Below are 17,307 nucleotides of genomic sequence, written 5' to 3'. Positions count from 1 at the left end.
GTAGATGCCTTCAACGTGCGGCGGCAGTAGCTTTCATTTCGGCTGCTGCTAGACCGCACCAGTAGCCGCTAGAAATCACGGAGTCTGCGTTTACGCCACTTTCAAGTCACTCCGTCCTATGACGTCATAAGAGTGCGCCGTGATGTCATAAGAGTTCCCGAGTTTGAATCAGAGAGGCGGAAAAAACTTTTTCAACTTCGAATCCAAATTTCTTTGAAATAAATGCATCTTTCGTACCCGGACAACTGGCAACAAAGGCATGAAATGCAGAACTATCAGATTTTGCTAACAAAAAAAAATTTGGTAGAGTACTCCTCACTCCTCACCAGCGGTTATCTTGCCTTCGCATTACATGCCCTGCCCAAGCCCATTTCTTCCTCTTGATTTCGACTAGGATATCATTAACCTGCGTTTGTTCCCTAACCCACTCTGCCCGCTTGTGGTCTCTTAACGTTACACCTATCATTTTTGTTTCCATGGCTCGCTGCGTTGTTCTTAACTTAAGCTGAACTCTTTTCGTTAGCCTCCACGTTTCTGCACCGTAGGTAAGATACAGCTGTTGTACACTTTTCTCTTGAGGGAAATTGGTAAACTGCCACTCATGATCTGAGAGAACCTGCCATATGCGCTCCACCCCATTCTTATCTTTCTAGTTATTTTCTAGTTATATGAAGTCATTTTGTGAATTGTTGCTGCTTTGTGTCTGCTTGTCCTTGTATTGCACCTCCTCTGGCTATGGGTCCAAACAATTCTGAGTATTTTTGATATTGTGTGCATAATAAAAAAGGAGAAAGGCAAGCGTAGCAGAAGGCAGCAGAAAGTTGTTCGGTTGCCCGGGCAGATGAGGTTGAGAAGTTTGTGGGGATAGGGTTGAAGTGTACTGCTTCTCAAAGGGACGGTCACAAAAGTACTTGAGAGGCTGCAGCAAGAAAATTTGAAGGGGCACAATCTGTGAGATGTAGTAGTGCCTAAATGTGTATTCACGCAGGTGGCCACGACTGCCGTCTCGGAGAAGCGCAGCAGCAAGCCTCGAGTGCCACGGGTGCGGCCGGTACCACCTGCTACACCGGTGGGTGCTTACTCTTCTTCAGGAGCTCCTTGCACTGGGGGCACGACAGGCTTTGTATGAAAACAGATTCAATAACCTGAAGTGCGCACAGGAAAAATGAGTAATGCGGGTATGAATGCAGAAAGGAGGTGATGCGAGTCGCTGATGAGGGAGAGTGAGTAAAAGTGCAGTGAAGTGTAGAGAAGGCAAGAAAAGGGCGAACATTCGCAGCAGGGCAGAACGAAGCACAGCCTCCCGTCAAAAAAGTTGGTGAGGTTTAACTGTTCTAAACCTGCTCTGTTTGGCTTGGTTATGCTTTCGTTAAGTTTAGTTGTCAATCGTAGCTTAGCCACAGTCCTTTCGCACACTTTGCACACACTGCCAAACGGGTTTTCAGTGAAGTCACGGTGAAACTTGGTTGTCGCAGATGAACTTTATGTCAAACGGATGGTGGGGTCGATCAAACGCTGGTTAGATGCAGATTCCAATGCTTCAGTGACACTAATGGATGAAGCCGTTGCCGAATTCACAGTAGCGGCAACCTCCACTGCTAAACATTTATTTGGCCTTTCTCTCCTGGCTATACTTCTGCTTCTTTGCAAGTCTAGCTTCTCGTTTAGCTCACGTCCTCTGCAGTACACTTTCTCAGCAAGCTATATCGACTGAATGATCGGACGCGGCTTGATGGCGATGCCAAAGGGTTGACACACTTCGTCTGGCGCATGCCTCCTCCATGGAGAAACTGAAGGAGTGATATCAAGTGATATCTCAGTGGTGGATCCAGTGAGCGTGTACAGGTGTGCCTCTGCTTGGAGAGTCATGCGCTTTGCCTGCGCTCCGGGTCCTCAGGGTCAAACGTGCATCAAGACTGAGCTTTGAAGAAATGTGGTAATAGAGATTTCGCTCTAAAATGTAAATAAGTGAGTGGCAGTTCGCACTGGTTAATTCGAAGTGAAATCACACGCATACCGGTCAATTCAGACTAGACATGCCGGAATGGCACTGAAGTCACTGGCAACATTATTTTTCGTTCTTTTTTCTTTGCAGACACTAATATATGTCATCACGCGGAAACCAGTGCCGGGCCAGAAACCATCCTTCATTCTGAAACCGAAAAATGCATGAGGGGCAGTGCTGCTACAGTAAAACCTTGTTTAATTGGCCTCCGTTAATTCAGATTGCCGCTAAAATCCCGCCAAACGCCGATTCATCCGTTCAAATGCCGTGGGGCTCACATTCGTTAATTCTGACTGGCCCCAAGGGGCGCAGTGTCGAGATATGACGTGCTTGACAGGGATTGTTAAAATATTCGTCCACAGGTCTCTCCCGCTCTCCTGCCATGTGCGCGCAAAGGCAGTCGTGTTTATGGTCGCCAGGTTCGCGCCGATAGGCCTAGAGAGAGTCCGACCACATAGTTTCGTTTTCGGAGCTTCGCAGCCAGCCTGTGGCGATGGCTGTTATCGGCTGCGCATGTTGGAGAGCCAGCCAAGACGCACACCGTTTGGTATGGCAATTGCCTTGTTGCTGATTTTTGTTTTTCGAAGGCGTCTTGCCGCTCGGGTGCCAATGCGTGCTTCTCTCGCTTATTCCGTGTGGTATTTTCGTTCTTCCAGTGCGCCGAAACTCTGCGTTCGTCACGAGCTGTTCGCCGTTTGCGTGGTGAAGCGTCCTCACATGCGACACCACACGCGAGGAAGCTCCAGCGCTACTGTTATGGGCACTGAAAGAAGGCGTGGAGACCTTTGACACTGTGGAGCAGTTCTGCTTCCGCCACTCCCGATAGCATGCACGAATTACACCATTTGATGGAACTGCGAGATATCGCTGTTGTCACGCAGTTTTCGTCTTAAAAGGAGACAGCAACTGCCCTGGTTCTCACAAAATAAATTTCGCTTCACATGAACAGTTTTTGGCAGTTAAACGACTTAAGCGACTGGATCCAATACATAATTTAGGTTTGCGTCTTTCCACTGGTGCATACAGGACATTACCCGTAAACAGCCTGTATGTAGAAACTAATGAAGCATCACTTACAGAAGAACGAAGCTCACATGTTCGTACATTCTAAAAATCTATTCACTACCTGAAAACATCTGTCGCCCAGTAGTCACAAAGTACCCATCTAGAACACTGTTCAACACCAAACTGCAGGCTACCAGGCCTCTGCTCTATTGTTTTGAAGAGATGTGCGAAAACCTCGGCCTACGACGCACTACCTGACATTGCTCAAAAACGAGATCCACTGCCTCCATGGTATCATATTCCTACAATCTGCAATTTTACTCTTACACAGTTCCATAAAAAACAAACTCCGCAACAACATATTATACAAGAATTTTTTGCACTCGAGGAAAAATACAGTACCTTCAGAGCTTTTTATACAGATGGCTCAAAAACAGATTTTTACGTTGGAAGCGCAGTAGTGCTAGGGAATTGCAATAAAGTCGTAAGGGTTCCACAATGTTCATCAGTCTTCACTGCCGAATGTTACGCCGTCGCTGTAGCCATTGAACAAATTCTAAACGAGAGTCTCACAAACAGTATTATTTACACAGACTCCTTCAGCTTACTTACTGCTCTCCACCCTAAAAATTCAAGCACTCCTATACTTGGTGACATCATACACAACATTGTAACAGCCACAGCTCAAGGACAAAACATAAAACTGTGCTGGGTCTCGAGTCATATCGGAATTAAAGGCAACGAGAGCAAACTTCTGCTCTGCTCAAGCTCGTCACAAGCATATAAATAAAGTAAATATGCTGTTTAAAGATTGCATTAATTTTGTTCATAGTAACATAAGGGAAAAATGGCAGTTCAGATGGAAAAACAAAGTCAATAACAAACTACTCGTTGTAAAATTAGTTCTAGGTGAATGGAAGTCATGTTTGCACCAAGAGCGTTTCATTGAAGTTACTTTTGATAGTCTCCATATAGGCCATACACACATCACACGCAACTTTCTATTGACAAAAGAAGACAAACCTGTTTGTAAAAAATGTGGAGATGAGGTAACAGTAAATCACATTTTACACTTATGTACAAAAATTAAAAAACTAAGGAAAAATGCTTTTCTCAGTTATATAATGAACACACATCTTTACACCCAATCTTGCTCTTGGGAGAAGATGCAATTGTCGACCTATCCTGTGTGTTTAGCTTTTTGAGAGAAGGAGGTTTTCTTAGCAAACTCTAAATTTAAAAATTAAAGCAAACTCTAAAAAGCAGTGCAGTCTTCTCTGCTGTGCCAGTGCGACTGTGGCAAGTCTTTGTTACAATATTATCATCCATTCGTCCCTTTGCCGAGGACCGTGTTTTTTACCGTCGCATTTCTTCTCATGATGACCAGCTAACCTTACAAAATGACTCACAAATAACCGAAATTTGGTGTTCTGAATGGATTATGGACCTAATATCACTAAGTTCAAGTTCATGCAAATCTCATGCAAGCATTCCAATACTACGTATCATTATTCTGCCAAGTCAACTGCCATATCAGAAGTTGAATCATACAAGTACCTAGGTGTCCTAATCATCGGCAAACTAACAGGGGATAAGGACATCAGTCAACTCGTCGACACTTCAAGAATGCTAGGCTTCATTAGAAGGTTGCTTTTGTTGTCTCCGCCATGGATCTGTATACTAGAATACGAGACTTTTTTTTGCACCAAACTCAAGTATGCATCAGCATACTTAATCAGACATACTCATCAGACATACTTAATGAATACCATTGAATCCATCCAGAATCATGCGGCATGTTTTATATTCATATTATGATTATCACCGTAGCGTAAGCAGTATCAAGTCATCTCTTGCTATCCACTCACTAGCCCTTAGACGCAAACTTTTTCGCTTATGCCTCTTCCCGCGAAACATAAGAAAGGCTACGCAACATGTTACAAGCGTCTACAAAAGTATACGATAATGTCTAGAAGAAATCTGTTTTCAGATGTTCTGTAGACAATGAGGCAAAAAGAGGTGTTATATGCCTGCTAATGCTCTGCCAAAAAAGATCTAGAAAACTTCTTCTTAAGAACTCGTTAAGAACATGTTTAGACATTTTTATTTCTTGGAAATGGCTGCTTATATGAAGCCTGTAGACTCAAGATCAGTATGCTATATATTTAGAATCCTCTAAAATCAATCAGTGGGATTTCATTAGGTTTTGTGCTCATGCTTTTTTTAGAGCTGCAGATTTTGTTTGCTCAGATATGTGCAGTATAGCTCGAACTGCAAAGGGCACGCAGCTGCCCTTTGCAGCATAAATACACATGCTAATGAGGCAAGAAAACCCGCGTCATCACTCTCTGCCATAGTTTCATCAGTTCACCAGTTTCTGCCAGCAGTGTGCGTGGAGCCTGAAACCAGCATAGTCATAGAAATTGTCTCGCGCTCTGCTACGTACGGTACGTCCGACGCGCACTCTGTATTACTCTTATTACTCTTATTGTATACTGACTTCGAAGAAGGATGCTGTTTGCAACGTTCGTTGCATGGACATTCCTGCTTCCCTAACGGCCGTGCGCAATTAACCTATGTTAATTCTCACTGAGTCATGTATGACTAGCTCAGTCTTCACTAATCACCAAAATAAAAGATGCATAAAAATTCATATGATTGGACTTAGGTTCACTGCGGCGTTAGTTCACATCTGCCGACTGTTTGTGATACATGCAAAGATACGTTCGGAACACATTGCTGTTAAAAAACTTGAGTAGATGAAGCGCACAAAAACACAGCACACAGGAAAGGAAGACACGAGACAGGCGCCTTGTCTCGTGTCTTCCTTTCCTGTGTGCTGTTTTTGTGCGCTTCATTTACTCAAGCTATGAACCAACTTGCCCAAGAACGTGTTCTACTGTTAAAAAAACCTTTCTAAAATATTGCCGAGCAAACTTCTTGTCAGAAAAATTTTTAAAACATTGTGTGGAAAATGTATCTTTAGAGAAGTTTTTGAAATGTTTGTGAATGAACCTATTTTGTAAGTATGTTTTTAGAACATTTGTAGATAAACCTCCATTGCTAAGATGCTTTTTAAACATTTCAGTCTAGAGTTAGACGTTGCTAGATGTTTGTAGTTGTTTGAAGGCGTTTTATAGAAGTTATATGCTTCATGGGTTCCACAAATTATACTACAGTTTTCCTAGCCTACGCAGGCCACTTCTAGTGCCACCTGTGCGCACGTCATCCTGTTTATTTAGTTCCATGAGTATCCAATGTTTACATGGATCAGCTAACGCCTTTAACAAATCTTTTTGCCACTTGCAATACAAGAACGGATTAAGCTACCCGACTCCTTCGTCATTGATTGCGATCCCGTTAAGTTTAAAGAATGCGTGATGCCTTGGTGTGTAAATTGTTTCCTTTTCCTTTTCATGAGAGCTTCTTTTGTATTTTTGCTGTAGTTGTCTGTGTAATTTTGATTACTTCTTTTGTTTGTCCACTCATCAGTGTTACTTTTTGTGTACCCCTTTCCCCCCCACCCTTATGGAATTCTCCCCCAGGTGCCTTTAAGGGTCATATAAATGATGATGATGAAGCAATGTGGAATGCTGTGAAGTCGTCTTTCTGTCTTCATAGCATGTTAAAAAAACTCCGCCTCGTGGAAAGAAAGAAAACTACGCTAGAAATGAAACTTTGGTTCTTTTACTACAAGCTAGACATGCAACGTGGTCGTAAGCAACATGGAAGGTTCCGAAATCGGAGTGTGAAATTATTGTTAGCGGGCTAACGGTGCTAAATGGGCGCAGTAGGGAGAGAGTTGACGACAACCTAGTCGAAATCAAGATTCTTCAGTCGTACAATACTATCGATGTGTCACTTACGCACAGGTCGCCTTTCTTTTTGATAAAAAACGCTTCTATCAACTCCCTAGCATTAGTTCAGTTCAGTTCAGTTCAGTTTATTTACCTTAAAGGCCCCCTTGTATGGGGGGTATTACATAAGGGGTGGGATTTTAATGAAATGAGCAAACAAAACAGCGAATATTATTTAGCACTGAAGGTGATCGGTTACATGTTCTTGAAAAGTAGAGGATGAAGCGATGTTGACGATGTCACGGGGTAGGCCGTTCCAGTCCGTTGCTGCTCGAAAGAAAAATGAAGCAGAAAAGGTGGCAGTATGCGATGGCGGCCGGGCAACTTGTAGGGGATGACTGGTGCGGTGAGATATGCGTGCGGCAGTTGTGATATACGGTGACCGATTGAGGGAAGAATGAAATAATTTGTGATAAAGGGTGAGACTTGAAATGCGACGACGTCATATGAGTATGAAGAGTGGATGAATCGAGTGGCACGGTTTTGGACAGCTTCTAATGCATTAATTAAATAAGTTTGGTGCGGGCTCCATATGGCAGAGGCATATTCTAATTTTGGTGTGATGAGCGATTTATATGCGAGTAATTTTACGTGTTGAGGGGCAAAGCGGAGATGGCGCTTGAGAAAACCAAGTGTTTTATTCGATGCTGAAATGATGTTGCCAATATGGGTGCACCAAGATAAATCATAAGACAAGGTGACTCCTAGATACTTATAAGATGATACTGAATCAATCGAGGTGTTAGAAATGGAATATTGGAAGCGATGCGGGCTATGGTGACGAGAGAAGGATAAGAGTTTGCATTTATTAGGATTTAGGGACATGAGCCAGTTGTTACACCAATTAAGTACGCTGTTAAGATCGGTTTGAAGACTAAGTTGATCACGAGAGTTATTAATAGTGCGGTAAATAACACAGTCGTCAGCAAACATTCGAATACTACAGGAAACGTGGTCAGGTAAATCATTAATATATATTAAAAAGAGTAATGGACCGAGTACAGATCCTTGCGGAACGCCCGAAGTAACTGGGAGGCTGTTAGACAGGTGGCCGTTAGCAAACACTGATTGAGAACGATTAGTGAGAAACTGCTCAATCCACTGTAGTATGTTAGGATGTAAGTTCAGCTGTGCAAGTTTTACTAGTAAACGACGGTGGGGAATTTTATCAAAAGCTTTCGCAAAATCTAGAAATATGGCATCAGTCTGTTTGTTACGGTTAAGATTAGTGTGCAAGTCGTGAAGGAACAACGCTAATTGGGTTTCACAAGAGAGGCCCTTACGAAATCCATGTTGTGAAGAATGGAAGAAATCATTTGAGTCTAAGAAATTTATAATTTGAGAGTAGATGACATGTTCCATGATTTTGCAGGGTACGCTAGTTAGTGAAATGGGGCGATAATTCATGGGGGAGTCTCTGTTACCTGATTTGTGGACTGGAACGACCTTCCCCGTTTTCCAGTCATCTGGAATGATCCCTGAAGAGAGCGATTGCGAAAAGATCAAAGATAAGTAGGCTGCACATGTTGATTTCACATTTCTAAGCAGTTTTGTATTAATCATGTCCGTACCAGCTGATGATGAGAGTTTCATGTTATCAATTATAGAAGCGATACCATCTGTGAAGAATGTGAGAGCTGGCATGATGGCTTCTGTGTTGAGCGATGGTAACTGTGAAGGCATGTCAAATTCACTCGTGAAAACAGATACAAAGGCGTTATTAAATATTTCTGCGCATTCATGGTCAGTAACCGCTTCGTGCAAGTCGTTAGTCAGTGTAATATCATGAGTGTGCTTAGGATTTAAAACCTGCCAGAATTGTCTAGGATTGCTGATTAGTAGCTTCGGTAAGTCAGTGTGATAAAATGAGCACCTGGCGCTACGAACTGCAAGTAAGTATGATTTCTCAGATGCAAGGTATTTTTCCCAAGTGGCTTGATTATCAGTGTGTTTGGCTGTACGAAACAGGCGTTTCTTCTTGTTTTCTAGACGTTTTAGATGCTTAGTAAACCATGGTTTATTGCGGTTATTTTGGAAAGATACCCTGGGGATAAACATATTAGAGAGCATATTTAACTTATTTTTGAATATCAACCAGTTTTCGTGAACAGAGTGAGTGTCGAATGTGGATTGGTACTCTGAAAAAAACATGTTAAGGTCTTCAGTTATTGCATCGTAATTCCCTTTATCGTAAAGATTTATTGTTTTTCTGGATGGGTGCTTCTGAGCTGGGGTAAATGAAAATAGAGCATGTAAGATTTTATGGTCGCTGATTTCTGGAAGATAACTAATGGATGATAGGTACTCAGGGCTATTAGTTAATATTAGGTCAAGGGTGTTTGCGGTTGCATGCGTGGTGCGAGTAGGTTCCGAGACTAACTGTGCAAGGTTAAAATTTAAACAGACATCAATGAAGTTCTTGGCCTCTGTATTGCATGTTAATGAGGAAGTGCCTAAACTCTGCCAATCAATGTCCGGATAATTGAAGTCCCCAAAAAGGAGAATGCGCGCATTTGGGTATTTAACAACAAGATGATTTATAGTATCATTCAGATGTCGACAGAAGTTTGGATTTGACTGCGGGGGCCTATAACAAACGCCGAGAAGTACTGTTATTGGGGGAGTGCGAATAATTAGCCATAATGATTCCATATCAGATGTGACGTGTGCAATAGAGCATGATATACCTCGGTGAATTGCAACAAGAACACCGCCCCCCCGTGAGTTTTTTCGATCGTTTCGGTAGACGTTGAATTCGGGTAAGTCAGTTAAAACTTCAGCGTCGGACACGTTACTGTTTAACCAAGTTTCAGTTAGTATAAGTATATTGCTCCTGGATGACGAAATTACATTGGATATGAGTTCACGCTTTGGGAGGAAGCTGCGGATGTTAGTGAATATCACGGAAAACGAGAGAACATTTGAGGGAACATTTGAGGGTGTCGCACGCTGGCGTTTTATTGGTGTAGGGTGAAGGGACGATTGCTACGCGAGTTGCTTGACGGTGTTAGATGAAGTGTCAAAAATATAACGGTTCAAGCCGATGTGAAGTGTTTTAAATCGCAAGGAAAATTTGGCAGACCTGGCTTTAGCAAATGCAACAAGTTGTTTTCGCGCGTGACGAACGGCATGCGAGAAGTCCTCTCCAACACTATAAACCGTGTCTTTCAGATTTCGCCCATTTGATAGGAGGGATTCTTTAGTTTTGCTACTTGTGAATTTCACGATTATGGGACGATTTTTATCTTGTGAGTGACGACCGAGGCGATGAGCTCTTTCTATTTCATGAGGTTCCACAGTTATTTGAAGGTTATTACGGCAAACATCAATGATTAGTTTTTCAGATTCTGCCCACGTTTCGCTATCAGTAGTGTCAGGGATACCATAGAAGATGAGATTGTTACGGCGTGACCTGTTTTCAGCGTCCTCTATGTGGGTTTCTAGTTCCTGGATTATATGCGCCATGTTGCTTGTGTCAGCCTGAATCTTTTCAATGTCGTTTCGAAGGGGAAGTAGTGCTTGGTAGTGTGTTTCCAGGTTGGCCATACGATTGCTTAAATCGGTTATGGTTTTATCCGTAGTAGTGAGCTGGGATTTCAGACCTTGTACTTCGGCTATTAGTTGGGTTTGGCCTGCGGTTAGTTTCTGGAGTTCCGCGAGTACTGCACTGCTGTTGTTAGGACCAGGGTTAGTTTCGATATCTCCTGATAACAATAGCAAAGAATGAACAACAGTGACACACTCGGCGGCAATGGCAACACAGCACTGTGGGTTCGGGAACTGCACCAGAATATAATTGCTTGATCTTTTGGCAAATAAGGTATATGATTTACTAACCTGCATCGCAAAGATCAGCGGATTAGATGGCTGCGCTGAGGTGCAGTCACCGAGCCCACAGAACGGTGCCGGTGGCGGGGGTGCTTTTATATTTTATATAGTATTCCAGCTTTTGCCCAGAATGCGCACATCAATGAAGCAAGGCTCACAATTGCGGGACGGGCACTTACTAATGTGCTTAGTTAGATGTGTGCCTTCCTTTTTCTGCTCTAAGTTTCTCTCATGTTCCCTCGTTCGCTCATTCAGGCACCTGCCAGTCTGGCCTATGTAGGAGTGCCCGCAAAACAGGGAGATTTCGTAGACCACCCCTTCAGCACATTTTACGAACGGTCTCCTGTGCTTTGTTCCGCAGCCTCATTCCTTGCTGTTCTCTTTATCAGTACGGGAGCAAAGGCCACCTAGCTTTCTCGGTGCCGAAAAGGCGCGCCGTACAGCATGGCGGCTGGCAACTTTTTTCAAATTATGGGCCACACGATGCACGTATGGCACCACCACTGGTCTTACCTCTTCTCGAGGGACCTCTGGCCTAGCTCTACCAGTACCATTCTTTGTCTTGTTTAGGAGACATTCAACCACCGCAGTCACAAGTGAACGAGGGAACCCGGCTGCAAAAAGCCTAGCCAATTGGTTATAAAAACTGTCCCGCATTTTGTGAGGGCATGACTTTTTGAGAGCGGATTCAAGGCAAAGCGAAGCAATCCCACGTTTAACAAGTTTGGAATGGCAGGAGTCAAAAGGTAGCAGCTGCTTCTTTGCACGTGGAACGTAAGACCAACAGACCCGATCACCACAGAACTCAATTTTCAAGTCTAAAAACTGTAATGAATCATGAGCAGGTAGTTCGTGTGTGAACTCCAGACCTTTTCCATGCTCTCTAAAGGCAGATAAAACACTGTCCACCGTTTTCTTAAGGTTGTAAAGACCTTCTTTAGTTAAAACTATCATAAAATCATCAACATACCTAAATACTTTAAAAACCTTGTCAATGGGTAAAACTTGCTGCAGAGCTTGGTCAGTATGAGATAAAAAGATGTGACATAGCACCGGTGCCACACAGGACTCAATGCATATACCTGCTGGTCAAAAGTGATAAAAGTAGATTCCAGGTAAAACTGTAATAAGGTTAAAAAGTCATCTATGGAAATACCGGCTGAGTTCTGAAAAGAAATCGGGTCATTTTCCTCAATACATTCCCTAACAGCGGAAAACAAGGGGCCATGAGGGACTGAATAGAACAAATCTACAACATCCACTGAAAAAGCACTCCCAACATCAGGGTTGGTTTCAAAAAATTCACAAATATCATTTGACCGTTTTGTCAAAAAAGGATCATTTACATGCAGCTTGGACAGGTGCTTAGTCAAATACATGCTAAGATTTTTCTGCCATGTGCCTTCTTCGGTTACGATAGTTCTAAACGGCATGCTTTGCTTGTGAGTTTTGACAGAAAAGAAAACTTTGAGCGCGCTCTTTTTGCTATCTCTAATCTGGTTAGTAAGGGTGCTCAACCCCAGACCATCACACAAGGCCATCGCGGCCGATTTCACTTTTGTAGATTTTTTAGATATTGGAACGAAATTCTTTCTAACCGCTTGAGTTGCTCTCGCTGAGTAGTCATCATCCGAGATAACTACAAATCCGCCCTCCTTATCAGCTTGTAGTACTAGACGCAGTTGATTTCTTCTGCAGTACGACACAATGGCTTCCGTCGACATTCCCTTGTTTTTTGTGGTGTCCGGATAACCCAACTTTAGAAGGGATTCAACGCCTTCCAGCAGGCATTTTTCTCGCACCTCTGCTGTGGCTTTTCTTGCAATTTGTCGGTCCCCCTGTCTTGCGGGCACTCCTAGATAGGCCAGACTGGCAGGTGCCTGAATGAGCGAACGAGGGAACATGAGAGAAACGTAGAGCAGAAAAAGGAAGACACACATCTAACTAAGCACATTAGTAAGTGCCCGTCCCGCAAATGTGAGCCTTGCTTCACTGATGTGCGCATTCTGGGCAAATGCTGGAATACTAATGCTAGGGAGTTGATAGAAGCGTTTTTTATCAAAAAGAAAGGCGACCTGTGCGTAAGTGACACATCGATAGTATTGTACGACTGTGAAAAGAAATTCCTGGAGCGCGCCTTATCAAGTCGTACTTGAGTTAGGTGACCCATCTGCACATGTGACGACAAGCTATTTAAGTACGTTTCACGCATGCAATAAAATCAGTTGGAAGTTGGCGCTTCGTCCTGTCACCTACCCTATGTGTCTTGTCCTTTTTTGCGCCTAAAAACTATTTAATAGAGAAGACACCAGCTGCTGTAACACAAGACAGAGAAACCTGGATTACCTCAACACCAAGATCTTATCTGCGAATTGGTCCTTAAGTTATAACCTCCCCATCTCGCTAAACAAATTAAGTCGTGACAATTTTGTTATTACCCACAATTCAAAACACAAAATCCGTGATTACTGCTGGGACTATTTCTGTCCTTGTAAAAAAAAAAAGAGATGAAATGTTTTGTTCATTGTGACACTTACACTGTACATTTTAAATAGTTATTTGAAAGCATTTGCTGTCACTTGTGGGGATGGAGCTTCTTGAGCGACCTGAGTGCGCGCCCACTGCTGCCATTTCATTCATTACAAAGACGCCCCGTGGGGTGAACGTGAGCGGAATGCAGGGGGCTGCATTGATTGTCCTCCTTTCCAGGGGAAGCTCTTTCAAGAACCGCTGTAAATCACCCTCCCTTACGCTCTTCTTGCTTTGACCACGCGTCCCCATTGGGTCACTCCAAGTGACACTTGTGGGGCATTGTTTCGTCGAGAGGCCATGAGCAGGAGATTGTCACGGATCCCCGGAGAACACTCGGGCCGAGAGAATGGACTGGGCGACAGGTGTACCCACACAGACGCACATTTATACACCTTACGTGACACAAAAACTAACAAACAAAACTAACACAAAACACAAAGACTACCAATACAAATGCCCCGGGAACACCCAGACTACTAGCGTTCGGCGCTCGTGCTCATGGTTCGGTGCTTATGAAGTGTTGCATGGGTCCAGTCAATGGCATCCAAGCAGCCGGCATCGAGGTGGAGTTCGAAGTGCCCAGGCTGGCGTCATTGGCGGCGTCGTACGAACTCCCGGTCCAAGTGCTCGTGGGGGTGATGCTGGTGATGTTGGCGTTGTGGGCACAACCAGGATGGGTAGCAACAGTGCTGGAGGCACCCCTGGTCATAGCAGGTGTTGTGTCAGCCGTTGACTCCCCGGAACGGGCTCAGGAACGGCAGGAAGTTCATGGTGCGACACCGTAGAACTTGAGATCACCGGAGTACTAGCTGGCATTGCTCTCTTCCATTCAAGGTGTTCCTGACCCGCCAGAACCTCCGCTGCTCTGTTCCCCCCCCCCCACCCCGTGCCACGCTATCCCTCTTGCTTTTATAACCTTGGCGTTGGTACATCCTTGTCATCCTTGTCGTCGTCGTCGTCTTCTCTTCCCCACCTCACCGAATAATTCTTCATCTTCTTTATTCTTGGGTTAATACACGTCATGCTTATCGTCATCCTCATCGTCTTTTCCAAACTTCTTTAGTTCATACTTCTTTTTCAAACTTCCTATCAAATGTGACAGTGATGAATGGGAAGATGGCCACTTACTCGGGCAGTGGGAAGGTACGTAGAGTTTAGCTCCCGGGTGCCTTGGCATTTGTCGGGGCACCTAGGGGGTTTAACGCATGCACCTAGTATGCATGCTTGAGTCCAGGCCCAAACCTCCAGAGACCCGTCACCTGCCTATGTGGCGCTGATGCTGCAGATTCGGGTGTGCCTTTAGCTGGTTCTCCGCCATTTCCGGCCATTTCCGGTGATGATGTGCGGCGAGCCATTGACGTGCGACGTGTGTCGTCAAGATGTGCTTTGCGCATTCCCCATCCTCCCTCGTGTTGTGTCTCATGCGATTGAACCCTTTGGTTGGCCGTGCAGCATGTGATCGCCCTTAGCTGTGCCATCACGCGTGTATATCTTTGCATGTGTGCTCTGTGGGCCCACTTTCAGGTGCTGCGGCTGGGGTGTGGGTTGTACTGAGGCCTGTGCAGTGTTCTTTAATGAAGCTCAAATAACTGCGCTTGCCTTCCTTTGGAGTGAGAGCGCATGGCGAACGCTGGCAGTGCCCTCGGCTGGCCTGAACCGGCATTATGCAGGTGAAATGCCACCTGGTACAGGCGCCCATAACTGGCACCCCACTTGGGGAAGTGCAGTTACTGCTTTCATTTGCAAGCTTGAGGGCCAGTTAGGCCAGCTGGTGACGCACATGAGATGATGCCTCTCTATCCTCCCTTGAAGGTTAACACCGTCAGCAAACTTGCGGATTCCTAACTTCGGGACTAGGGGGGTGTGAGAAAGGAACCTTTATTCCGAGCTGGAACAAGATGCATGCAGCTAGCTGCCTTTGGCACAGATGCTATCGCGCTGGTGCCCAAGGACACTATGCGTACGAGCAAGTTCGCACCGAGGAGTGGCAGAGTAGAGGCTTAGCTTGGTATGACGCTGTGTAAAGGTGCCAAAACTGGCCGTACTCCTTGGGAGCAACTAGGATTATTTCCAGCCCTAAGAGCTTTTCAAGGCTCAGTGTGGTGACCCCTTTCGTGTTTAGAATTCACGGTAGTCTCAGGGAGGCAACGTGTCGGACCGTCGCTGGTATCACGTTGCGCACATGAAGCTGTGGAATTCTGCCTCTTGAGAGAGACGTGGCGCCATGATGCTAGCTTGTGTATGGCTGCGTGCACCAAGGTGCTGACGTCAGACGGAACTGGCGTCCCCGGGGCTTGCCTTGGGGGGTCATGACTGCTCGTGCTGGAACGCCGAGACACCCAACAGCATCGCAGCATCTGTTTCTAAATTAACCAAGTTCCTTCATGACCCACGACTGTTGACGGCGGTCAGTAAGGCCGCAAGAAGGCACTTGCTTTCGAGGTGTTGAGAGCTGATCCGGAGAGTTCGCCTTTATCAATACCTTTGCTCCATGGCGCCTGCCAACCTTCGCCAGGTGTTAATTAAGTGGCACTTTGCCCAAATAGCACGGGTTCAGGCCAGATCAAGCCCACATAAGAGAGGAAAGGATTGTTTTAGCAATACATCTGCGACCCCTTTTAAGATTGAGATGTCATACCTTGAATGGTATGGTTGATTATGTGTGGTCTTGCTTTCTGTGCATGCCTTAGTTTTTATTATATTTGAGGCTTTTCAGTGATTAAAGTTACATAAAGTTAGTGCTTGTCCTGCTTCGTTCTTTTGTTGTTTTCGTCTTTGTTAGCAGTATTGCTTCCTGTCTCAAGTTGGTAGCCTTCTTTGTATGTTCTTTTGGCTCCTTGTTCCTTCGCACTGGATTAATCGGTTGACACCTGTGAACCAACTAGACCAGACCAAAATCCTGATAAAATGCCCACAATATTCCAGCCAGTGTCTGAAGCTGCGTTAGGTTGACTGGCTGACGCGGGCTGGTCGAGCCACTGTTGCTGCGGCATGGTGTGAAGCCCAGTAAGGTGAAACCGAAACCGAGTGGGTGGACTGTTCTGGGAAACGGGGCCATCCGTTTGTCAGGCCTGCCATGGCGTGCATGTCAAAGGTGCACGAGCAGTTCTGCTCCTTGAAATTCAGGTTTTCACTCGGCCCATTTTGACTTGGTGCAGCGCTTATGCCTGGATGCGGCTTCTCTTCGAGAGTACTAGTGCGAGACACGTAACATCCGAATTAGCAAGCGTCTGACGCCATAGATGTACATGGGTATTGGCTGGGACCGAGCTGGCGCTTGGAATTATCTGCATTTCCAAATTAACGAGTTTTTATTGTGTATTCCTAATTTCGAGTGTTCACACACCCATAACACAAGTCTTGCATGCTAGAATGGTTGCAAAAACAGGGAACGCCATCCATTGCTTCATCTCAGCTGCAGCTGTGGCATGGCAAGGCATCGCTATTGTGTTGCCACATGCCACAGTGTATAGCATCCTTTTTCCATTTCTTGTTTTTTTTATCTTGTGTTGTTCACTATGCTTTTTGTCATTTTTCACAAGTGCTAAAAGAACACGGACAAAGAAGGAACAGACAGGACGAGTTGTCCGTGTTCTTTTAGAGCTTGCGAAAAATGACAAACGTGCACCAACTAGCCCGATCCGCCCCTCTTCTGTGCTTTTTGAGTTGTATTTCCTCAAAATGCTTTCTTTCCTGCTGTTCACCCTGTGTGTGATGTTCTACCTCTTTTGCATTTGTAATTCTTTTTCTGTGAGGCATGGTCCGAGCATTTCCTCCCCTCTTTTTTTTTCAGAGGGACTCAGAAACCCAGCGCATGCAGAGGCTGAGCCTTGTAAGTTGCCCCTGCTTCTTCTGTCCTTGGTGAGAGCGAGAGGCCCCAAGGGGTGCCACTGAAGCCTTCTTCTGAATGGTCTTCGCCATCGAGGTTTTTTTCACTCTTAAGATATAAGTAGCATCCGAGAGCGAAGCCTGCAGCACAAAATGGCTCTGTTCATTTAGAGACACTTAGCTTTTCTCGTTACCAAAGCCCCATTTCCTGTCATTAACTCTGAGGCTGTTGTCGATTTTTTTAAAGTTCTT

General features: G+C 44.8%; 2 protein-coding genes across 6 annotated transcripts in view; one reads left to right on the top strand and one right to left on the bottom strand.

Moving 5' to 3' along the window:
• The window catches only part of LOC144132279 (uncharacterized), a 181,254-nt gene that overhangs the window by 67,612 nt on the left and 96,335 nt on the right, over positions 1-17,307 (top strand). For 4 of the 5 annotated variants that reach the window (XR_013314751.1, XM_077664594.1, XM_077664595.1 and 1 more), the window contains 2 exons: positions 989-1,069; positions 17,021-17,059. Coding sequence is in view for 4 of the 5 variants with exons in the window: in XM_077664594.1 (XP_077520720.1) it covers positions 989-1,069; positions 17,021-17,059 (120 nt within the window). In the remaining variant the exon portion in view is untranslated. The remainder of the gene's footprint in view (positions 1-988; positions 1,070-17,020; positions 17,060-17,307) is intronic. The other variant, XM_077664593.1, reaches the window with a different exon arrangement.
• On the bottom strand, positions 5,913-10,807 carry LOC144132277 (uncharacterized). Its single transcript, XM_077664590.1, has one exon. The coding sequence runs from the start codon at positions 10,708-10,710 to the stop codon at positions 9,853-9,855; it is 858 nt and encodes a 285-aa protein (XP_077520716.1). The 5' UTR covers positions 10,711-10,807; the 3' UTR covers positions 5,913-9,852.

The sequence above is a fragment of the Amblyomma americanum genome, chromosome 5 (assembly GCF_052857255.1).
Source record: "Amblyomma americanum isolate KBUSLIRL-KWMA chromosome 5, ASM5285725v1, whole genome shotgun sequence".
Classification (NCBI taxonomy): domain Eukaryota; kingdom Metazoa; phylum Arthropoda; class Arachnida; order Ixodida; family Ixodidae; genus Amblyomma; species Amblyomma americanum.
The sequence above is the reverse complement of the archived record's forward strand: the minus strand, read 5'-3'. Positions and strand labels throughout refer to the sequence as shown.